We start from the raw sequence: 23256 nt of genomic DNA, 5'->3' as shown, positions 1-23256 counted from the left end.
AAATTAAGTGGAATACCAAAATTTAAAAAATAAAATAAAATAAAAATAAACAGATATTGAGAAACAGAAAAAATATGATGAATAAATGTAAAATTAAAATGGTCAATATACAAACAAAAAATCATTATTACATTTGCATTAACATTTAATACCTCTCAAAACCAATTGGTACAATAATAAATTAAATTCAAATAGCCATTTTAGGTATGACAGTCATCCTTATCAACTAGGATAACCGTAGTCAGACTTACCATAATACTAGTCATTAATACCCAAGACCGAATCGCTATAAACATTGAACCCTAACTTTTCTCCCAAACGACACTTCTTTTCATCCCACTATTCTCGCTTTATAAATAACTTCACCGAGAGCATTCTTAACTCACACATTACTCCTTTTCTTTCTCTTTCACTGTATTCATTTCAACTTTCATCAATGGAGTCAAATATTGCCCCCGACAGGGTTTACGTCCTTCACGTTGAAGCCCAACCCAAACCAAGCCCCCTCCGTAAAATGGTAGCAGTCGCCTCCATCGCTGCCGGGATACAATTCGGCTGGGCTCTCCAGCTCTCCTTACTCACACCCTACATCCAGCTCCTCGGAGTCCCTCACAAGTGGGCAGCCAACATCTGGCTCTGCGGTCCCATCTCCGGCTTGATAGTCCAGCCTATCGTGGGATACTACAGCGACAGATGCCGTTCCCGCTTCGGTCGCCGTCGTCCTTTCATATTCTTCGGTGCATTAGCAGTCGCTATTGCCATCATCCTCATCGGCTTCGCGGCGGATTTCGGCCGCAATTTAGGCGACGATATAAGTAAGAAAACCCGTCCGCGTGCTGTTGTTATCTTTGTGATAGGGTTTTGGATACTCGATGTTGCTAATAACATGCTTCAAGGACCTTGCCGTGCTTTCCTCGGTGACCTAGCTAACGGTGATCACCGTCGAATGAGAACCGGTAATGCGTTGTTTTCATTCTTCATGGCCGTTGGTAACGTTCTAGGTTACGCTGCTGGCTCTTACAGTAAACTCCATAATATTTTCCCTTTCGCCGAAACCAAAGCTTGTGACGTTTTTTGTGCGAATCTCAAAACCTGTTTCTTCTTCTCTATTATCCTCCTCGTCGGAGTTTCTGCATTTGCTCTTATCTACGTAAAAGACACTCCAATAGAATCAACGCAAACCAAATCACAATCAGAGTCCGAAGATGATAAAACCGATTCTTGCTTTGGCGAATTAGTAGGTGCTTTCAGTGGCCTTGAGAAGAAGATGTGGATGTTAATGTTGGTAACCGCTATAAACTGGGTTGCATGGTTCCCTTTCTTCTTGTTCAACACCGATTGGATGGGCCGTGAAGTGTACGGTGGCGAGAGCGGTGAAAAAGCTTTCGACACCGGTGTGCGTGCCGGTGCGTTGGGACTCATGATTAATGCGGTTGTGTTGGCTGCAATGTCTTTGGCGGTTGAACCGTTGAGCCGTTTGGTTGGTGGTGCTAAGAGGTTATGGGGAATCGTTAATATTATTCTCGCTCTTGGGATGGTTATGACGGTTATTATTAGCAAAGCGGCGGAGCATGAACGCCGTGTCAGTAGCGGAGACACGCCGTCTGCCGGTATTAAAGCTGCCGCATTTGTTTTCTACGCCCTCCTTGGAATCCCTATGGCGGTAATTTTGATTTTCTTATTTTTTTATTATTAATTAATTATTTTTTCTATTTTTGTTTTTTATTTTTATTTTCATTTTGACTATTTTTGCATATACACATATATTTGGAAAACGTTTAAATATTTTTACTATTATTGAATGAAAATTTTTCAATAACTATGGTATATACAGATCAGAAGATCTTATCTTATTATAATTAACATTTATAAGAGTTTAATAGACAATATATATATTATTACAGCATATTTTATATTAAAATTATTTTTTTACTGGCTATGCAGATTAATTTTAGTGTCCCGTTTGCTTTAGCATCTATTTACTCAACCTCATCAGGAGCAGGGCAAGGTATTTATCAGATCAATATGACAATATCATACTCATTTTTATTAATATTATTATTAAAAAAATTTTTTACTAATGTTTTCAATTTAATTTTCAGGTTTATCTCTTGGAGTTCTCAATATTTCAATTGTGATTCCACAGGTTAAATTCAGTTTATTTCTTAGGTTTAATTTCAATTTTTGTAACTTTAAATATTTGGTATTCATGTATGTGTATGTATACACATTTTTTTTCAGATGATAGTGGCACCGTTAAGTGGACCATGGGATTCTTTGTTTGGCGGCGGAAACTTGCCATCATTTATTGTCAGTGCAGTTGCGGCGGTCATCAGTAGTATTTTGGCAGTTGTCCTTCTACCTACACCAAAACCAGCGGATGTTGCCAAGGCTTCAAGCGCCACACCCGGTGGTTTTCATTAATTAACATGATGTGTATTTTTCATTATTGAACATGATGTGTATTAGGCATGCATAATGTCCATTTTATTTTAATTTGATGGGTCTACGTACCCTTTTGTGGCTCTTATTTTGAAAGATTATGTTTTATGAGATAAAGAATACTTTTTATATTTTAATTTCTGGATAATTTAAATTGTTTTATTGAAGAACTAGTATAAATAATAAATAAATATATAAAGATAGTTAATAAATATATACAAAAATACACAAATTAAAAAGAAAAAAATTTGAAATTATAATTGTTTATAAATATTAATTTAATTTAGTTAAAAATATATACTTTAGTAGAAAAAAATAAATGAAATAATTAAGCAGTTATCTACGCGTGCGAACGCACGGGTCGCGCAAATGTAATTATGAATAATAAATAAATGAGAAAATGAGTCATGCATTGACAATGTAAAATATCACCACCATTAAAAATTTTACTGTCAGTGCACTACCTTTTAACTCTAAATAAATATAATATATGATTAAATGACAGTGTAAAACTATTTTACACTGTCAGTGCACTATCTTTTAACTCTAAATAAATATAATATATAAATATAATATATGATTAATAAAAGTATATAAAATATATATAATTAAGTAGTCATCTACCCATGCATTTATACGGATCGCGCAATTTAAGAAAGTATATAAAAGATATATAAATTAAGTAATCTCGACCCGTAAAAAAATGTATAGTTTAGTTTGAAAATAAATAAAATAATTAATTAGTCATCTACACGTGTGTTCGTACAGGTCGCACAATATTGTCAGAAATATTAAATAAATATAGTGCTTTGATGGTTAAAAAAATATAATATTTGAAATTCTGAATGTCATATAAACATAACATTAATTTTAAAGTGTTTAAAAAAATTTCACTTTGATTTCATATTCTTGTATTTTATTTTATAAGTTAGTTGTTTTAAAAATTTTGATTTTTAATTATAAACAAATTGAGTTAAATGTTTCAAAAAATTCAAAAAAATTAATAAGTAAATATTTTGTCGGCCCGTTAGAAAAATAGGTTCGGCACGTCGGACATGCCTATAATTTTTAAGTTTTTCTAAATTGTAAATTTATGGATTCTATTGATATTATATGATTTTATGATCATATATTAATTAAATATTTAATGATATGTTTTAAAAATAATCATAATGATTCTGTGAATGAATTTAATTTATAAATAATAAATAAATATATAACAATGGTTAATAAATATATATAAAAGATACGCAAATTAAAAAGAAAAAATATTTGAAATTATAATTTTCGTATAAATATTAATTTAATCTTCTTAGAAATATATATACTTTAGTAGAAAAAATAAATGAAATAATTAAGCACTCATTTACCCGTGCATTCGCATGAATCATTTTTTTTGAAGAAGCTAAAAAATATATTACCAACAACCGAAAATTCCTTCAAGCACAAGACGTTCGCATGAATCATTCAGCATCGTTATAAATCTACCATGAATAATCATCTACCAGTTTATTCACATGGATTGTACAATGTTATAAATAATAAATAAATATAATGTATGTGATTATATTTATTTGATTTGATAACAGGTATTAAATGATCTAATTTTTTAAATATAAAAACAAATTTTCATCGTTAAAAATAAATATATTATCTATCCCAAAATAAATATATTATACTTATAATTATTAAATTATAATTATTAAAAGTCAAGATATTTTAAATCATAGGCTAGTTTATATATTAATAAGTGTAAATATGATTTGCATATTGTTAAGACCAAATCAAATTATAAAATTAAATATTAAAAAGTAATTTGAATTAAATAATTTGAATAAAGTAATTGGAATAAATTAATTTGAATAAAATAACTTATACTACATATTTTATCGTTATTTTATTCGTCAGAAGAAGCATTTGGGACTGTAATTAATGATGGTTAAAAAAAATTTAAAATATTCAAAACATTCAAATTTTTATTTTTGCAAAAAGAATAATAAATTTTTGTTTTTGCACTTCTTAACATTTAAGACCACTATAAATACAACAGATACACCATTTCTATATATATATATATATAAACTCATCGTAAAAATGTTCAAATATTACAGTACTAAATCAATTAATTTCTTATTTTTTTCAAATATTTTTTAATGATTTACTATTCTTGTATTTTATTTTATAAGTTAGTTGTTTACAAAATTTTCAATTTTAATTATAAACAAATTGAGATAAATCTTTGAAAAAAAACTCAGAGTCATTAAACATATTCAAATTTTTGGAATGCAAATAACCTAGAAGTCATTAAACATATGATCTATAATATCGGTTCAATTTGAGTAAATATTTTATCGGCCCGTTAGAAAAATAGGTTCACCCCGTCGGGCATGCCTATAATTTAAAAAAAAAAATTGTATTGTAAATTTATGGATTCTATTAATATTCCGCACATTTGTTTTTAAAATGTAACAAAAACTGAAATGATAGAAAGAAAAATAAAACTATTTTAGCAAAATTGTTGTACATCAGTAATATATATTTCAAATTTTTACATATTATCTTAAGAAATATTGTATCTTAAATTAAAAATAATTTAAAAATAAAAATATTGGCAAAATGAATTAAACAAAAGAACAATTTTAATAATCTTTATATTAAAACTAATATATCTAAACACATCAAGATCAATATGTGCTTACACTACGAAGAGATAGAACTTGAATAATGATTGATACTTGTCTCTAAAGCCAATAGAATTAAACATCTATTTTGGAGCCACCAGCTATAAGAGTCGTCATACATTATATGTATGCTAACAAATACAATTCTTACTTGTCTATATAATCATTCATGAAAGTATAAAAAATAAAGCTATAATAAACTTTTTTTTCTACTCTGCACCTTTATACATGCATGTTCTTTTCTTTCAAACTAGCAAGAGACCCGTGCGTTCGCACGGGTCGCGCAAATGTAATTATAAATAATAAATATAATATAATAATGGTTAATAAAAGTATATAAAAGATATATAAATTAAGTAGTCTCGTTTAGTCAAAAATAAATATTTTACTAAAAAAAATAGATGATTAAATAAATTTTGATTTTTAATTATAAACAAATTGAGATAAATGTTTGAAAAAATTTAAAAAATTTAATATATGGATTAAAAAACCTATATTCTATCGCCCCGTTAGAACATATGATCTATAATATCGGTTCAATTTAAGTAAATATTTTGCCGGCCCGTTAGAAAAAAAGGTTCGGCTCGTCGAGCATCCCTATAATTTTAAAATTTTTGTGTATTATAAATTTATGGATTCTATTAAATATATTATATGATTTTATGATCATATATTGAATAAATATTTAATGATATGTTTTAAAAATAATCATAATGAATATGTGAGTGAATTTAATTTAATTTCTTATTTTTAATAAAAAAATATTTAAAAAAGTAGTAACCATCACTGTTGCTTATAAAAACAATTATATCAAGAGTTGATTTTTTCCGATTTATAAAAAATTTTGTAACTTATTCCCGTTTAAAAAATCACTGTATCAACAGTAGACTTTAGACTTTTTCCGTTTATAAAAATAATTGTATCAACAATTGACTTTTTCCCGTTTATAAAAATATTTGTAAGTTATTCCCGTTTTATAAAAATAATTTTATCAACGGTTGACTTTTCCCGTTTATACAAATACTTATAATTTATTGCCGTTTATAAAAATAATTGTATCAACAGTAAATTATTTCTTATTTATAAAAAATTTTGTAACTTATTGTCGTGAAGAGAAATATATTAATACGTAAAAATATGTGGCAAAATAAATAATATGAAAGACAAATAAAATAATGAAAGGTATAGAGATGATTTTAAATGTATTTTACAATGAACTAAAAAAATAAGATAGTACGATATTTAATACTGACAATACAAATATTACATAATATAATGAACAGTACGACAAATATAATGAACGGTACATTATTTGAAAGCGAAAGATACGACAAACTTTAAAAATGACGATTAAAAACCCATGCTATAAATAACAACATATAGATGAACGGGAGTGTAAGCAACCCAGGTCCGCATTTTTCAGGACTATGCAGACAGAAAAAGGACATGATCACCACCAAAACAGTGATGACCATAAGAAAACACGTATCCATCCACTTTGCCATTTTTGCCGGGGAAGAAGAGAAAATAATTATGAGGTAGAAGTTTGAGAAATGAGTTGAAATTTGATGTGAGAATTTATGGAAAAAATGAGAGGTATTTATAGAGTGAAAAGAAGGATAGAGACGTTGGGGAATGAAGTGATTCCGTACAAAAAAGGAAAATTTGAGTGGTAGTAGGATTTGAAAGAAAGTGTATGGTAGGGTTTGAAAAGAGAGATGTATAGAATAAAGTTAAGATTTGATTTGAAAGAAAGAGATTTGAAAAGAAAGGAAGAGATTTTGAAAATAATAGAAGAGATTTTGAAAATAATAATATAGTATAAAAATTAGTGGGAAACAAAAACTAATAATAATTTACTTGTTACCAGTACAGTCTGAATCCCCGGACTCTGCGCCTGCAAAAATTTAATTCTATGCCAATTGCGTCAGTACTATTTATCTGCAAATAAATCTCAAATAAACAGCGTGTGTGAAGTGATAAACAGTACTTGGCGTTTGTGTAAGAATAAATTCAACAGCGAACCAAAATACCGTATAAGAAAAATTCTAAAAACTGAGTATTCATAAAATCAGGATATTTATGAAATAAAATCCAAGATTATATGAAACTCCCAATTTTTAGACAGAAATCTGTTGCCTTCTTTCTGAAAAAGATTTGGGCAAATTTTGGGGTATAACAACGAGCTAAAGTCCATATTCTTTTCTTCTACATTTCTGAAAACAAAGAGCAAAGCAATTAAGAACCCATGGAAAACCATGGATGCAAAGGGTGCCTTACACCTTCCCTTTGCATAATTACCCCCCGAACCCTGTTTTTATTTAAAAGGTTTTTCCTGTTCTTTTAGCCTTTCTAATATTTGAATAAAATAAAAGTCGGTGGCGACTCTTGCTATCCGCACATTTCGATAAAGTCAGTTCACCGTATTACAGAACTGGCGACTCTGCTAGGGATTTTTCGAATAAAATAGGGGTTACCTTAAAAGTTTAGGATTCACTTAAATGTTTTCTATTGTTTGCTTTGTTTGTTTTATTTTTCAGGGGCATTTTGGGAATTAACTGAAGGATGAATCTTATACCCGGATTCAAGTACACTTAAGATTAGGAGTGACATAGTCATGGCGACCTCTTTCACATATGTGGGAGATGAGTCAATATGAAGTTTACACTTGAGTTAGGACTCCATAGCATATGCACACCTTTCTCAAATGAGGGAGGTCTATGTATGTGTCTACGGGTGCGCCGGAGCTCAAGGACCTTTAGTTACCCTTAACTCATCTTGGCCTTTAGGAACATAGTGGGGGGACTACTCTTGACAAATGTTGAGAACTAGTCGCTACCCGATGCTACAATTCAGATAGGTCCTTTCTCAAAGTATCATTGCATGGTGCGAATGCATCATGTCCGAGGGTGCTTTAGAAGGGCTGACAATTCTGGATAACTTATAGAACCTGTTGCTGAAATCTCCTTATCCATAGAAATACCCTTGGGAAGGACACCTGATCAGACCCCATGCAAGCCTTAAGCCAAAAATTGTGTGACTTGCGTGACTTGCCTGTGTTTGCTACTAACCTTCGTTTCCTTGCAGGTTTTGTTAAAAGGACTTGTTCGCCCTTACTGTCTCACGCTTTGCCTAGTGAACTGCATTCGCATAACATCATGACATCATGACATCATAAGCATAACATGATTTAACTAACCCTTTCAAGGATCTTAGGAATTTAGGGCGCACAATTTCAGGTGCCTTTGTCAAAGGCGGAATTCCTATCTAGGGGCAAGAGGATTTACTTTCCTCTGGCCATTTGTCTTCCAAATCAAAGACACCGTACCCACCAAGGGGCAAAAGGATTTATTTTCCTTTGGCCGTATGCCTTCCAATTCAAAGACACAGTACCTATCAAGGGGCAAAAGGATTTATTTTCCTTTGGCCACATACCTTCCAATTCAGAGATTCGATACCTATCAAGGGGCAAGAGGATTTATTTTTCTCTAGCCATGTACCTTCAAATTCAGAAGTATCTCGAATCAGAGGCGATGACCCACTCGATATGGTGAGCTCGATTCTCAAAGAAGGACGCTCAAAGATAAAATTCAGAGTTCTTCAGACAAAGACGCAACCAAATCATGTTTTTAACGTGCTAACTAAATTCCTAAAGATCCTTGAAAATATTGCATTTGCATTCATAACATCGCATAACAGGTTTCTTACAATAGATCTCTCATCCGACCTTGCTGTTTATTTCAGCAAGAAAATGGATCTCGAACAATTTGTCAAAAATCTTCAGGCTCAGAATATCCGGTTCCAAGCTTTGATTCTGAACTTGGCCAAGGGGCAAGACGAGTTAAAAAACCTTGAAGAAAAAGGATCAACATATGCGGCAAAGTTTACTCCATTGCACAAGCCATTGTCTCAAATCCCGCAACAACTGCTCAATCAGAACTTGATAACCTTATTGCCTCCATATTCAAGTCCTGCCAATCCTGCTCTTGGGTACAAGTACAATGCGAAATGTGCTTATCAGTCGAATAGTCATGGTCATGATACCGAAGATTGTGGACCATTGAAGCATAGGATTCAAGATTTAATCGATGACAAGATCACTGATTTCAATGCACCTGAGGAACCTCATATAACTGATTTTATGCACAATCAGAAGAGTCGTAATGAACGTAATCAATCCATGGGGACAATTCTGATCCCTACACCAGTTCTACAATAACGACGAGAGCCAGACATACCTAAGCGTCAATTCACCAAGATCAACATGTCATAGGCTCAAGCATTACAACATCTGTTGAAGACCGAATTAATTACTCTGAAGGATCACCCTAAGAATCCTAGTACTTCTGCTCGTAGCTATAAGCCTAATGTGAGGTGCGCATATCATTCCAATAGCCCTGGACATGATACGAATGATTGTTGGCCATTGAAGAACAAGATCCAAGACATGATCGATGCTGGTGAAATTGAATTCAACCATCCAAAAACTCCTGTAGTGATCACTGCTTCTATACCTAATCACGACAAGATCGATTAAATGTCTAGAAGGATGAACTTTTAGATCATTAGATTTACTTTCATGCGCAATTTCTATTCTGTTTGTTTAAACATTCGAATTATGATAGACATTATCTGTTTTAATAATCATCATCAGTGCATTGCATATGTTTGTCTTGAATAAATTATTTCGCTACCACTCATTTAAACTGCATCTTTACTTTACATATGTTTTATGATACTCAACTCCTGCTAAAGCTGTATGCCTTTTGAGGGAGGATGACGAAAATGATACCGCAACCTCATACAGTATGCTTTTGAGCGGACTATGCTGACGATGTACAGGCATTGTTTCAATTCTTAAACAAGTGGAGATATAAGGATGTTAATCCCTCGTCAACCCCTTTGAGCCTAAGAAGTAGAAGTTTCTTTCTTGTACTAATTAAAACCCTTGATCATAACCTGGGGCAGGGTAGTTCTCAGTTAATTTGGATGTGCATTCTATTTTAAGAGAATCATTCAGTACACCTTTCAACAAAGGTTTCAATCACAAGCGTTCATCCGCACACATCAAAGAAGTGTTGGAGATGTCAATCAAAAGCCAATGATGGTTTATCAATCATTAAGCAAGGCAGTCAATATCTTTCAAAAAAAATGAAAAAACATATATACAAAGAAAAAGCAGTCAAGTCAAAACCTATGAAGGAGACTTAGCAGAAAATCAAGGCATCCCGCTGACTGTAAGCTCAAAATAGACAGTTCAGGCAAAAGTTAGGGATATCAAAAAGATGAAAAGTCAATAAATTCCTGAACAACACAATGTTGTGACTACCAAAAGGAAGAAGTGACTGCCATCTCAGAAGTTCTCTTTGCTTGTGAACCATCATCATTATCAAAGGTGCAAATCCAAAAGTCTCTTGGAACCTGAATGCATAAGTTGAATTAACTGAGTGTAACTCGGTGAACTGACTTTTATTTTTTATATGCAACAATGTTGCGGTGAGCATGAGTCGCCACCGACTTTTATTTTGTCCAATGTTAGGAAAGGTAAAAAGTACAGAAAAAGACCTTTTTTGAAAGAAAACGGGCTCGGGGGGTAAGTTATGAAAAGGGAAGGTGCAAGCACCCTTTTCATCCGTAGTTATCTACGGGCTCTTAACTTGCTTAGCTCATGTTTGTTTGTTTGTTTTGAAAGGAGCATAAGGACTTTAGCGTAAATGCGTAGCCTTAGTTTTTTTTTTTTGAAATAGTATTGAAAAGATATTTTTATTGAGCTAGGCAGTTTAAGAGCACTACCCTAATTGATTGGTCTTTTTCTGTAATTTTTAAAGTTCCCAGGACTATCCATACTATATAGAAGTAGGTAGTCCTTGTTTTATTGGACGCGTGGGTCATCGAAGGGTCATCGTATGGTCGTTGAAGGCAACAAGTAGAGGTACCTTTAGCAAGATTCGAATGGACAATCATTATTTCGTAGGCAACCATCCGAGGGACTAGATCATATTACCGAGGCAACATCGTGGGTCATCGAGGGACTTATGATCTTTGCGGCTTTAAATCACAGGGACTTTTGCTAATGATACCTCTATATTCGAGGGACACGACCATTTAATTCGTAAGGCAACCAAGAGGGGCGTACCCTAGAGGTGAGTGTGTGAACAGTATAAAAGGAGTGTGTTAGATTCAATTATTTTTATCTTGGACATAAAAGTGATCTAACGGTTGATTTTAATCTTCTCATGCAATCCTATTAGTCATACATCTAAACAGTTAATATTTACAGAAATTAAAATGCAGAAGGTAAATGTCCTACGCTATTACAGGGCTTTGGGGCAGTTACATAATTAGAGGTGCGAAAACGTAAATGTGCGAGAAAATAAGAGTCCTAATTAACTATTACAAACCCAAAAAAATAAAGAAATAATATGTACGAAATTAAATAAAATTTGCAAATCATAAATGTCCATGAAATTCGGGAGCCTTAGTATCAAGTGGTACCCCGCAAACAACAAAAGAATGTTAGAAAAAATAATATGGAATAATGAAGTAAAAATGTAAACCTAAAATTGATTAAAATAGAAATTATAAAAAAGAAATCATATTTTTTAGTATTTTTAATATGAAAAATAAAATCTAATTCTAAAACTTCTTTTTTTTTTTTATAAGAAAAATCTAATTCTAAAAATCTACTTCTACCATCTAATTCTAACCTTTTTTTATTTTATTTCTTTTTTCTAATAACTAATTATTTTAAAAGCCTAATAAACCTAACTTAAAAAACTAATCAACCAACTAACTAAATAAAAATCTAACACAATTAGAATGACTTTGTAAAAGTTTATTTAAATTAAAGGAATGAGTTTTATATAATTGTTTTCTTAGTAGAAACAGAAACGTGAACCATTACTCCCATCTTTTCTTAGACACAAACAAAACAGAAAAAAAAACTTTACAGAATAGCCGTGAAATCAACCATATATCCCTCATCTCAAATTCTCAGCAAATGATACAAACAAAATTAAACGCAACATCCAAGCAACAACACCCAATACTTCAATAACCGGCATCAATTTGAAAACAAATGAAAAAAAAGGGAAGAGAATGAATGAAATCTAACCTCCATGGCCACGATGTTGGCCGTAATTTACGATGATTCGCAGAGGAGCTAATGATGACAGCGGGTGCGATTCATATGAGATCGGGATCCGGTGTTCGTGTGAAGGACGAAGGGCTCAGCGGTTAGATCGGAGGTCGGTGGTGTTGTTTGGCAGCTGCTGATGATGTCGATTCTCGCCGGAGCAGACTGATTTGCGGCGGAGGAAGGCGGTGGTTCTTGGTTGATCTGGAGTGGTGGTCGGCAATTGGTGGTAGCGGATCTAAGCGGCACTCGCGATGTCTCCGATAGCTCCGATTCGTTCTCCGGCGAAATTTGTTTTCCGATCTGATCCCTCTCTGTTTTGGATTTACTTCTCTTTTTCTGCAGAAAGAACAACAACAAAAACATATGCCAATTGTGATATTTTATGTTAGGTTCATGTATATGCAAAATTTGTGTGTAAGAATTTCTCACGTGAAAGAAACAAAAGATGTGTATGAGTTAGTCTGTACAGTGAAGTTTAGAAAAGCATGTATATGAATGTGTATCGTGTAAAGGCTGTTTAATATCTACAGTGTATTTTTTGTTAAAAAAATGGCGTAGAAAAAAAAAAAGAAACTGAAAGATTGTTGAAGACTTCAAATTGTAAAATTAATTTTGGTTTATGTACGTATTGGTGTCAATAAAATATAAAGTAATTTCTAAAAGGAAGAAACCATCGGATAATCTCGTCATGTGGTTTTATAAGAAACAAATAAGAAAATTAGAAATAATAACCGGAGGCCTCATATTTAAATCATCGGCCAAATAACATTATAAAATTTTAAAGGGAGGCCTCAGGTGTCATCATTGGCCAAAAGTTTGAGAAAAAAGTTTTAAAAACGGGGAGGCCTCATAGATTAATCATCGGCCAAAAGATAAAAATTTGAAAAGAAAACCTAAAAAAGATTTGAAGGGTTAGAAAATGTTTGATGGTTGAGGAAGTTTAGAAAATTGTTGATCAGGGTTAGAGAAGTTGTTGATCAAAATGAGAGAGTGGAGAGCCACTATTTATAGACTGAAATTAGGTCAAGATCGATCCTAAAAAGGAAATGATCCAACCCAAAGGCCCATGGACCTTCCTTGATGAACAAGATTAAGAACCTGGACGTACTTGTGTCCAGGTGCATCCAGGTGTAAAAAAGATTAAAAAAAAAAGTTAAAATACATAAAAATGCACCAAGCGAGAATTGAACCCGTGACCTTTTGTTTGCAAGCCTTTCATTCTTACCAATTGTGCTATGTTATTTATTTGAAATAAAAAGCCAATTGAAAATATATGAAGCATCGGCCAACATTTTCTATTTATTAAAATAAAAGCAATTTAAGAGTAAACTACTATATTTTTAAAATAGACTTTAAATCGAATATTTATAAAATTCAAGATGTCAACGTAAATGAACCCGAGATTTTATAAAATCCAATTTTAAAAATAATTTCGAGAATTTTTTGTCACTAAAAAGTGTGGGCAAATTTTGGGGTATGACAGCTGCCCCTGTTCAATCTTCTTAAACCTGAAGAGGTAGATTGGCGTATTCGCCACTCGTGATCTGAAGGTGGAAGAGGATTGAACACCAGAGTACCCAAAAATTTGTGTTCGCTGGTGCAGGAAGTAATATTGGAGATGGGCTTAAAGATGCCATCCATATGTTTGGTAAGATGTTGTCTGAGATGGAGGAATTCATCAAAATGAAGTGATGTCTTATATAAGACTACCTGGAGAGGTTCCTAAATAGGATAGATCAATGACTGATGTAAATAAGATTAGGCTTTAAACAAAGCTCGGGAAGAACTATCTTGTAGAAGATTAACTGAGAAGCTCCTTGAAAGGGCAAGAGATGTCTTAAAAAAAATCGGATAAAGATGTTAAGGAAGATTACCTAAAAAGGTGGAGATATGTCTTAGAGAAGACTACCTAGAAAGGCTCCTAGAAAGGATGAGGAATATCTTAAAAAAGACTACCTAGAGAGGTTCCTATAAAGGATGGTAAATGTCTTAGAAAAGACTACCTAGAAAGGTTGATAACCGTCTTAGAAAAGACTACCTAGAAAGGTTGGTAAATGTCTTAGAAAAGACTACCTAGAAAGGTTGATAACCGTCTTAGAAAAGACTACCTAGAGAGGTTGGTAAACTTCTTAGAAAAGATTACCTAGAAAGGTTGATAACCGTCTTAGAAAAGACTACCTAGAAAGGTTGGTAAATGTCTTAGAAAAGACTACCTAGAAAGGTTTGATAAACGTCTTAGAAAAGACTACCTAGATAGGTTTGATAAACGTCTTAGAAAAGACTACCTAGAAAGGTTTGATAAACGTCTTAGAAAAGACTACCTAGAAAGGTTTGATAAAGGATGAGAAGTTCTTTAATTGTTTCTGAGTTATCTTTGGGGAAAGACTTGGAATGAAGCATTAGAATTGTATTTGTCTTGAATGAGTGTTAGGATTGAATCGTTGATACGATCGTCTTTGCACTGTACTTGGATGATAATGTTCTTTTGATTGTGAAATGACCTGAAAAGGCGAAATTAGTTTTATGCAATGTCATGATGCATGTATTGTGTAATGAGGTTCTCAAAATAAACAAGAATGTTGTATGTTATGCATGTAATGTGAATGAGGTTCTCGAAATAAACGAGAATATTGTATGTTATGTATGTATTATGAACGATGCATGGCTTGACTATATAGTCGAAGAATATTGGTAACTTTGTAAGGTAATTGCTGGTTGAGAAAATAAATCTCTGTATGCTGCTGGAGATAATGACAGGGTGGTTGAGAATTCCTATCTTTTGTTTTAGGAAATCCAGTTGGGGATTTTTATTACCGCTTGGGGATGAAAGTAGCTTGAGTGATTTGATCCTGATGTGCCCTGACTAGGGATAAGAGAGATGGATAACTAACCAAGTTTCCATTGTGAGTGCCAACTTTACTGGGAACAGTGAGTTTGAATAAACCCTGTTGGAGAAGAAGATTGTATTGGAGAGCCTGTAGTGTTGGGGAGCCAAGTCTCTGTTGGGAAGAGATTATTTGAAGGTAACTCCTCGAGGATTACTTTGTGGGGATATTGTTGTCAAAACAACTTTGTGGGTAAGATCCCTTAAGATTTCAATTTTCATTGCCCCCATGTCACTTGATGTTGGAAAACATTTTCTTAACCATATGTGGCCCTTTGCATGGGGAAGTCTATTTGCCCCTGGAGTCGGTAACTTGGTATACTTGATTCTTGAGATTACTGGAATTAGAACTTCGAAGGAGATACTGATCCTGCTGCTAGTAGCTAAATAGCTTTTGCTGAGATTTGTGATCGATGCAACATGTCCCAAGTGATAAACTTGCCCCTCTGGCTGTTCAGCGTCTTTGAGAGATTCTCTGGATCTTGACTTGGTTGCCTCAGATGAATGGGATAATACCATGCCATGCCCCTTGTGTATATTGTCCTTTAGCCAACTGAGTCAAGCGTAAGAAATATCTTTGCCTTTTGATGCACTTCTGAAGCAACTTTGTCTGTCGGGAGGACTTTCTAAGATTTGTGTTATCATGAGCAACATGCCCCTGTATCATGAACTTAGGAATTATGCCCCTGATTGATCAGGGTTGGAGGTAATTTCAATTATGCTTGGGCAAATGCCCCTGATTGCCCAACGCTTCTGAGAGATTCTTCGAATCTTGACCTAATTGCCCCAGATATCTGAGCGCTTACTCACCGGAGTATTTCGACTACTTTTGTGCCCCTGAGGGTGATTATAATTTGAGATGTTCATGCTCGAACTCAATGGAGTTCTGAAGACAACTTGTCCCTTGGGAGAATTAAACTTTTCATCTGCAGCTCATGATGGAAGCTTTCCTGGTGTCAAATACTTGTTCACATGCAAAGAATGTTTAGTATGAGAAATATAATTCTAATGCAAAGTTCATGTTTGTCTTGAAGATTTTAAAAAAATATTTTTTTTGAAAGGATGTCAAAACATCGATTTTTGTGAAAAGTGGTGTGATACCAACTCAAACGTTTTAGCAAAACTCCTAGGAGTCGGTTTACAGTATTCTCGTTTACAGTATGCTTTCGAATTAACCCTGCTTCAATTAGGACTTTTGAGGGTTGTAACGTGGTCAGGTTCATGGTTTTAGAAAAAAAAAGATATATAGGCTCAAAACTTTATTGGTGCCCACCCCCTTCGTGATGTTCTCCAACCTAAGTTCAGTTAACTCGATGCGAGCATTCATCCTTCAAGAGGAGCTTTAGACGATTGAGGAATTGATGAAGTGTTTGGACATGTCAATCATTTACCTTTTATTCTTGGTGTCTGATCACACGATCTTGTTATTTGAATTTATTGTCACACGACCTCGTCCTTTTGCTAAGGATCTTTTTTGTTTCATGTTCCTTAACTTTTGCCTGGATAAATTCTTTTGAATTTTGATGTCCAGCGGTATGCCCTAATTTTTGCCTAAGTCACTTGTTTTCAAGTTGTTGACTTAGCAGGTTTTTTTTTTTAATTCGTTCTTTTTTTTTGAGCAAGTCGTATGATCCTGAGATGTCTTTGATTTGTTGGAAAGATTGTGACAGCCTCATTTCTTGGTCGACGAGGGATAGTCGTTGTTGTATCGTCATATTTGACCTCTTATTGCGCGAGAGATGACCATTGCGGTCTCGACTTTTCCTCAACCTTTTGAAGGATAACCATTGTTGCATCCTTATATGCGCGCTCCTGATGAATTTTGAATGCTCAACCAGGTTAACTGAACACTACCCTGCCCCTGGGCTAAATATGAGGGTTTTTCATATAGAAAAGAAACTCCTACTTCAAGGCTCAAAGGGGTTGACAAGGGATTAACTTCCTTATATCTCCAGTGTATGGGGATTTGAAACAATGCCTGTACATCATCAACAGGGTTTTACTCGAAAGCACACTATTTGAGATTATGAGTATTATGTGTTCGTCATTCTCCCTTCGGAGTTATCATGCTTTATCACCCAGAGTTTGGTATCACAAGCAAAGAAAACATGTTAGAGCGAGAGCGAATAAATTTTTTCAAGACAAACATATTCAATGCATCATTATTATAGTTCAAAAACAAACAAGTATTGCATATAAACAGTATTGAATCAAAACAAGAAAGACTACGCATGAACATGCATGATGATGTAGAGACTGTCAACGTTGAGGAAATTTTCTCTGTATAGACTTATTGTTTCAGAAGATCTGTTGAGTCGAAGGAGAACTTCAAATCTGGATTGTAGGTGTGAATGTGATGACCTTTGCATCAATAAGTCTTGAACCTCGTCTTTGAATGGTTGACAATCATCAGTTTACTGACCAAGTGCCCCAGAGTGGAAACCGAACCAAGCGTTCGTATATGAACCGCAAATTACTTCTAGGGGGAGGGTTCCGACGAAGCCACGCTGGAGTTGTGAGTATCCAGCTTTAGGGATTTGAGGAAGAAGATGAGAAACCCATTGTCTGGAACCCTGTTATGCAATGATATGTATGTAAATGCTTATGCAATGTTTTCAAGGATCTTTATGGAATTTATTTTGCAACATTGAAATGTAGTTGCAGCTTTGTTGAAGAACTTTGACTTCCATCTTTGAACGTCCTTTTTTATGAATCAAGCTCACCATATCCAGTGGGTCATAGCCTCTGATTCGGGATACCTCTGAATTTGAAGGTACATGGCTAGAGGAAAATAAATCCTCTTGCCCCTTGATAGGTATGGTGCCTATAAACTGAAGACACATGGCTAGAGGAAAATAAATCCTCTTGCCCCTTGTTAGGAATCTGGATCTTGAGGATGGCACCTGGAATTGGGCGCCCTAAATACTTGAGATCCTTGAAAAAGGTTAGTTAGGTAAAGAGTTCAAGTTGTTAGCGTACACAAAAATCCTGCAAGGAAACCAAGCGGTTAGGGTATAAACAAATCCTGCGAGGAAACCAAACGGTTAGTGTATAAACAAATCCTGCAAGGAAACCAAACAGTTAAACAATGAATACAAACAAGTCACACAAGTAGCCTTAGGTTTAAAGGCTTGCATGAAGTTCAAAGGTAAGTACCCTCCCCACTGAAGTTTAGTTGGTTCAACCTGTCCTAGATAAAGATCGGGTTCTAGGGTGCTCATATCCTTAATCTTTCTCGTGGGCATTGTCTCAACATAGCACTCAATCGGCCAGCCAAAAGCATCCCTTGAGTCCAATCTCAATGAGTGTAGCATCGAGTATCAACCGGCTTCAGTCAGGAATCCAAAGCCAGCTATCTCGCTACTTCCTATAGGCCAAAGTCAAGTTCAACTAAGGTTCTAAGGGTGAATTAGTGCTTGTGACACCACGCGGTAGCCAAATGTCTCCTCGATCATATTCAAGGGCCATCAGGACAAACCAAAGCGTCGCACTAACGGTAGCCACCAGTTCAACCATAACGATACATGTCGTACAGCTTCCCTGGTCTCATGCCACATACTTAAGGTACACTAGATCCGGGTGTAGGACCTTTCACACAATAACAAACCCAAGCAATTCCCTTAAAAATAAAGCATACAAACAAACAATTAAAAACATTTATAATGAACTAAGCCCTAAGGTAAACCCCTCTTAAAGACTCCCCAGCAGAGTCGCCAGTTCTGTAACTCGGTGAACTGACTTTTATTTTTTATATGCAACAATGTTGCGGTGAGCATGAGTCGCCACCGACTTTTATTTTGTCCAATGTTAGGAAAGGTAAAAAGTACAGAAAAAGACCTTTTTTGAAAGAAAACGGGCTCGGGGGGTAAGTTATGAAAAGGGAAGGTGCAAGCACCCTTTTCATCCGTAGTTATCTACGGGCTCTTAACTTGCTTAGCTCATGTTTGTTTGTTTGTTTTGAAAGGAGCATAAGGACTTTAGCGTAAATGCGTAGCCTTAGTTTTTTTTTTTTGAAATAGTATTGAAAAGATATTTTTATTGAGCTAGGCAGTTTAAGAGCACTACCCTAATTGATTGGTCTTTTTCTGTAATTTTTAAAGTTCCCAGGACTATCCATACTATATAGAAGTAGGTAGTCCTTGTTTTATTGGACGCGTGGGTCATCGAAGGGTCATCGTATGGTCGTTGAAGGCAACAAGTAGAGGTACCTTTAGCAAGATTCGAATGGACAATCATTATTTCGTAGGCAACCATCCGAGGGACTAGATCATATTACCGAGGCAACATCGTGGGTCATCGAGGGACTTATGATCTTTGCGGCTTTAAATCACAGGGACTTTTGCTAATGATACCTCTATATTCGAGGGACACGACCATTTAATTCGTAAGGCAACCAAGAGGGGCGTACCCTAGAGGTGAGTGTGTGAACAGTATAAAAGGAGTGTGTTAGATTCAATTATTTTTATCTTGGACATAAAAGTGATCTAACGGTTGATTTTAATCTTCTCATGCAATCCTATTAGTCATACATCTAAACAGTTAATATTTACAGAAATTAAAATGCAGAAGGTAAATGTCCTACGCTATTACAGGGCTTTGGGGCAGTTACATAATTAGAGGTGCGAAAACGTAAATGTGCGAGAAAATAAGAGTCCTAATTAACTATTACAAACCCAAAAAAATAAAGAAATAATATGTACGAAATTAAATAAAATTTGCAAATCATAAATGTCCATGAAATTCGGGAGCCTTAGTATCAAGTGGTACCCCGCAAACAACAAAAGAATGTTAGAAAAAATAATATGGAATAATGAAGTAAAAATGTAAACCTAAAATTGATTAAAATAGAAATTATAAAAAAGAAATCATATTTTTTAGTATTTTTAATATGAAAAATAAAATCTAATTCTAAAACTTCTTTTTTTTTTTTATAAGAAAAATCTAATTCTAAAAATCTACTTCTACCATCTAATTCTAACCTTTTTTTATTTTATTTCTTTTTTCTAATAACTAATTATTTTAAAAGCCTAATAAACCTAACTTAAAAAACTAATCAACCAACTAACTAAATAAAAATCTAACACAATTAGAATGACTTTGTAAAAGTTTATTTAAATTAAAGGAATGAGTTTTATATAATTGTTTTCTTAGTAGAAACAGAAACGTGAACCATTACTCCCATCTTTTCTTAGACACAAACAAAACAGAAAAAAAAACTTTACAGAATAGCCGTGAAATCAACCATATATCCCTCATCTCAAATTCTCAGCAAATGATACAAACAAAATTAAACGCAACATCCAAGCAACAACACCCAATACTTCAATAACCGGCATCAATTTGAAAACAAATGAAAAAAAAGGGAAGAGAATGAATGAAATCTAACCTCCATGGCCACGATGTTGGCCGTAATTTACGATGATTCGCAGAGGAGCTAATGATGACAGCGGGTGCGATTCATATGAGATCGGGATCCGGTGTTCGTGTGAAGGACGAAGGGCTCAGCGGTTAGATCGGAGGTCGGTGGTGTTGTTTGGCAGCTGCTGATGATGTCGATTCTCGCCGGAGCAGACTGATTTGCGGCGGAGGAAGGCGGTGGTTCTTGGTTGATCTGGAGTGGTGGTCGGCAATTGGTGGTAGCGGATCTAAGCGGCACTCGCGATGTCTCCGATAGCTCCGATTCGTTCTCCGGCGAAATTTGTTTTCCGATCTGATCCCTCTCTGTTTTGGATTTACTTCTCTTTTTCTGCAGAAAGAACAACAACAAAAACATATGCCAATTGTGATATTTTATGTTAGGTTCATGTATATGCAAAATTTGTGTGTAAGAATTTCTCACGTGAAAGAAACAAAAGATGTGTATGAGTTAGTCTGTACAGTGAAGTTTAGAAAAGCATGTATATGAATGTGTATCGTGTAAAGGCTGTTTAATATCTACAGTGTATTTTTTGTTAAAAAAATGGCGTAGAAAAAAAAAAAAGAAACTGAAAGATTGTTGAAGACTTCAAATTGTAAAATTAATTTTGGTTTATGTACGTATTGGTGTCAATAAAATATAAAGTAATTTCTAAAAGGAAGAAACCATCGGATAATCTCGTCATGTGGTTTTATAAGAAACAAATAAGAAAATTAGAAATAATAACCGGAGGCCTCATATTTAAATCATCGGCCAAATAACATTATAAAATTTTAAAGGGAGGCCTCAGGTGTCATCATTGGCCAAAAGTTTGAGAAAAAAGTTTTAAAAACGGGGAGGCCTCATAGATTAATCATCGGCCAAAAGATAAAAATTTGAAAAGAAAACCTAAAAAAGATTTGAAGGGTTAGAAAATGTTTGATGGTTGAGGAAGTTTAGAAAATTGTTGATCAGGGTTAGAGAAGTTGTTGATCAAAATGAGAGAGTGGAGAGCCACTATTTATAGACTGAAATTAGGTCAAGATCGATCCTAAAAAGGAAATGATCCAACCCAAAGGCCCATGGACCTTCCTTGATGAACAAGATTAAGAACCTGGACGTACTTGTGTCCAGGTGCATCCAGGTGTAAAAAAGATTAAAAAAAAAAGTTAAAATACATAAAAATGCACCAAGCGAGAATTGAACCCGTGACCTTTTGTTTGCAAGCCTTTCATTCTTACCAATTGTGCTATGTTATTTATTTGAAATAAAAAGCCAATTGAAAATATATGAAGCATCGGCCAACATTTTCTATTTATTAAAATAAAAGCAATTTAAGAGTAAACTACTATATTTTTAAAATAGACTTTAAATCGAATATTTATAAAATTCAAGATGTCAACGTAAATGAACCCGAGATTTTATAAAATCCAATTTTAAAAATAATTTCGAGAATTTTTTGTCACTAAAAAGTGTGGGCAAATTTTGGGGTATGACACTGAGCTTAGGACTGAAGATCATCACGAAGAGGGGTGGGAACAAATAAAATTTGAGCCTTTATCCTTTGTTTCTTAAACCGTGAACCAAGCCACGTTACAACCCTTGAAAGTCCTAATTGAAGCATGGTTAGTTCGAAAGCATATTGTCACCAAAAAGGTATCCCGACTCCTTAAGGTTTACTAAAGTGCTGAGTCGATATTTCGCTTCTACAAAAATAACATGTTTTTACAAATATCACGCTTTTACATCTCCATTTTTAATGTTTTTCAAAAACTCAAGACAGACGTATGCATTGCATCTCATGAATTCATTATTAAACATATTCTGCTACATAATTTCAAACGTTAGCAACAGAAAGAATTTGCACTGGGTACAACTAATGACTGAAAGTTATCCAGACAGACAATATTACATGACACGCTTTGCCCAATCAATCTGGGGCAATCAAGTCAAGATTCCAAGAATCTCTCAAATGCCAAGTAGTCAAAGGCATACATCCCAAGTGGGTTTCAAACTATTTCCCAATCAATCTGGGGCAATCAAGTCAAGATTCCGAGAATCTCTCAAGGATGCCAAAAACAATCAAGGGCATGCATCCAAGTAGATCTGAAGCTACTTCTCAACCAACATAGGACATTGTCTTGAGCCTATGATTACTAGGGGCACGTCGCCCATAATGCACATCTCATAAAGTCCTCGCGAGGCGAATCTTTTCAAAATTCCTACTAATAGGGGCAAATCTATGCAAGTCCAGTTTGACATCTTGATCAAAACTCAGTGGTATGTCCTAATTCAAATCCAGGAATGGTAGTTACTATAATACTGGGGGCAACTTTCAAGACACTCATGTCTCCCCACAGAGCCGGGTTCACAAGATCATATCCCCACAGAGTAATCATTAAGAAGATATCTTCAAATGGCTCCCCAACAGAGTGTACATCTTCAACACTAACGGTTCTCCAACACGTTGCTCTTCTCCAACATGATTTACTAATATCTTTTATCCCCAATCAGGGTACATCAAATTACTATTCATCCCCAAGCAGAAAACATAAATCCCCAGCTGAGCATCTTCAAGATAAGATCAAACATCAAAATTACAATGACATGGAGATCCATCTTCTCAATCAAGATGTGTCAAATAGCATAAATCATAGTCATACATCATAAATCATAAACATATTCATACATCGCATACATTACCTCATAATGAACT

At 34.3% G+C, this 23256-nt stretch overlaps 1 protein-coding gene across 1 annotated transcript; it reads left to right on the top strand.

Annotated features, from left to right (window-relative positions):
• The first annotated feature begins 402 nt into the window (after positions 1–402).
• On the top strand, positions 403–2424 carry LOC131600032 (sucrose transport protein SUC8-like). The gene is made up of 4 exons (XM_058872265.1): positions 403–1663; positions 1945–2008; positions 2103–2146; positions 2242–2424. The coding sequence occupies exons 1-4, from the start codon at positions 437–439 to the stop codon at positions 2422–2424; spliced, it is 1518 nt and encodes a 505-aa protein (XP_058728248.1). The 5' UTR covers positions 403–436.
• The last annotated feature ends 20832 nt before the right edge of the window (positions 2425–23256 follow it).

This window comes from Vicia villosa, linkage group LG1 (genome assembly GCF_029867415.1).
Source record: "Vicia villosa cultivar HV-30 ecotype Madison, WI linkage group LG1, Vvil1.0, whole genome shotgun sequence".
NCBI classification, from domain to species: Eukaryota; Viridiplantae; Streptophyta; class Magnoliopsida; order Fabales; family Fabaceae; genus Vicia; species Vicia villosa.
This window is presented reverse-complemented; position numbering and strand designations above follow the sequence as displayed.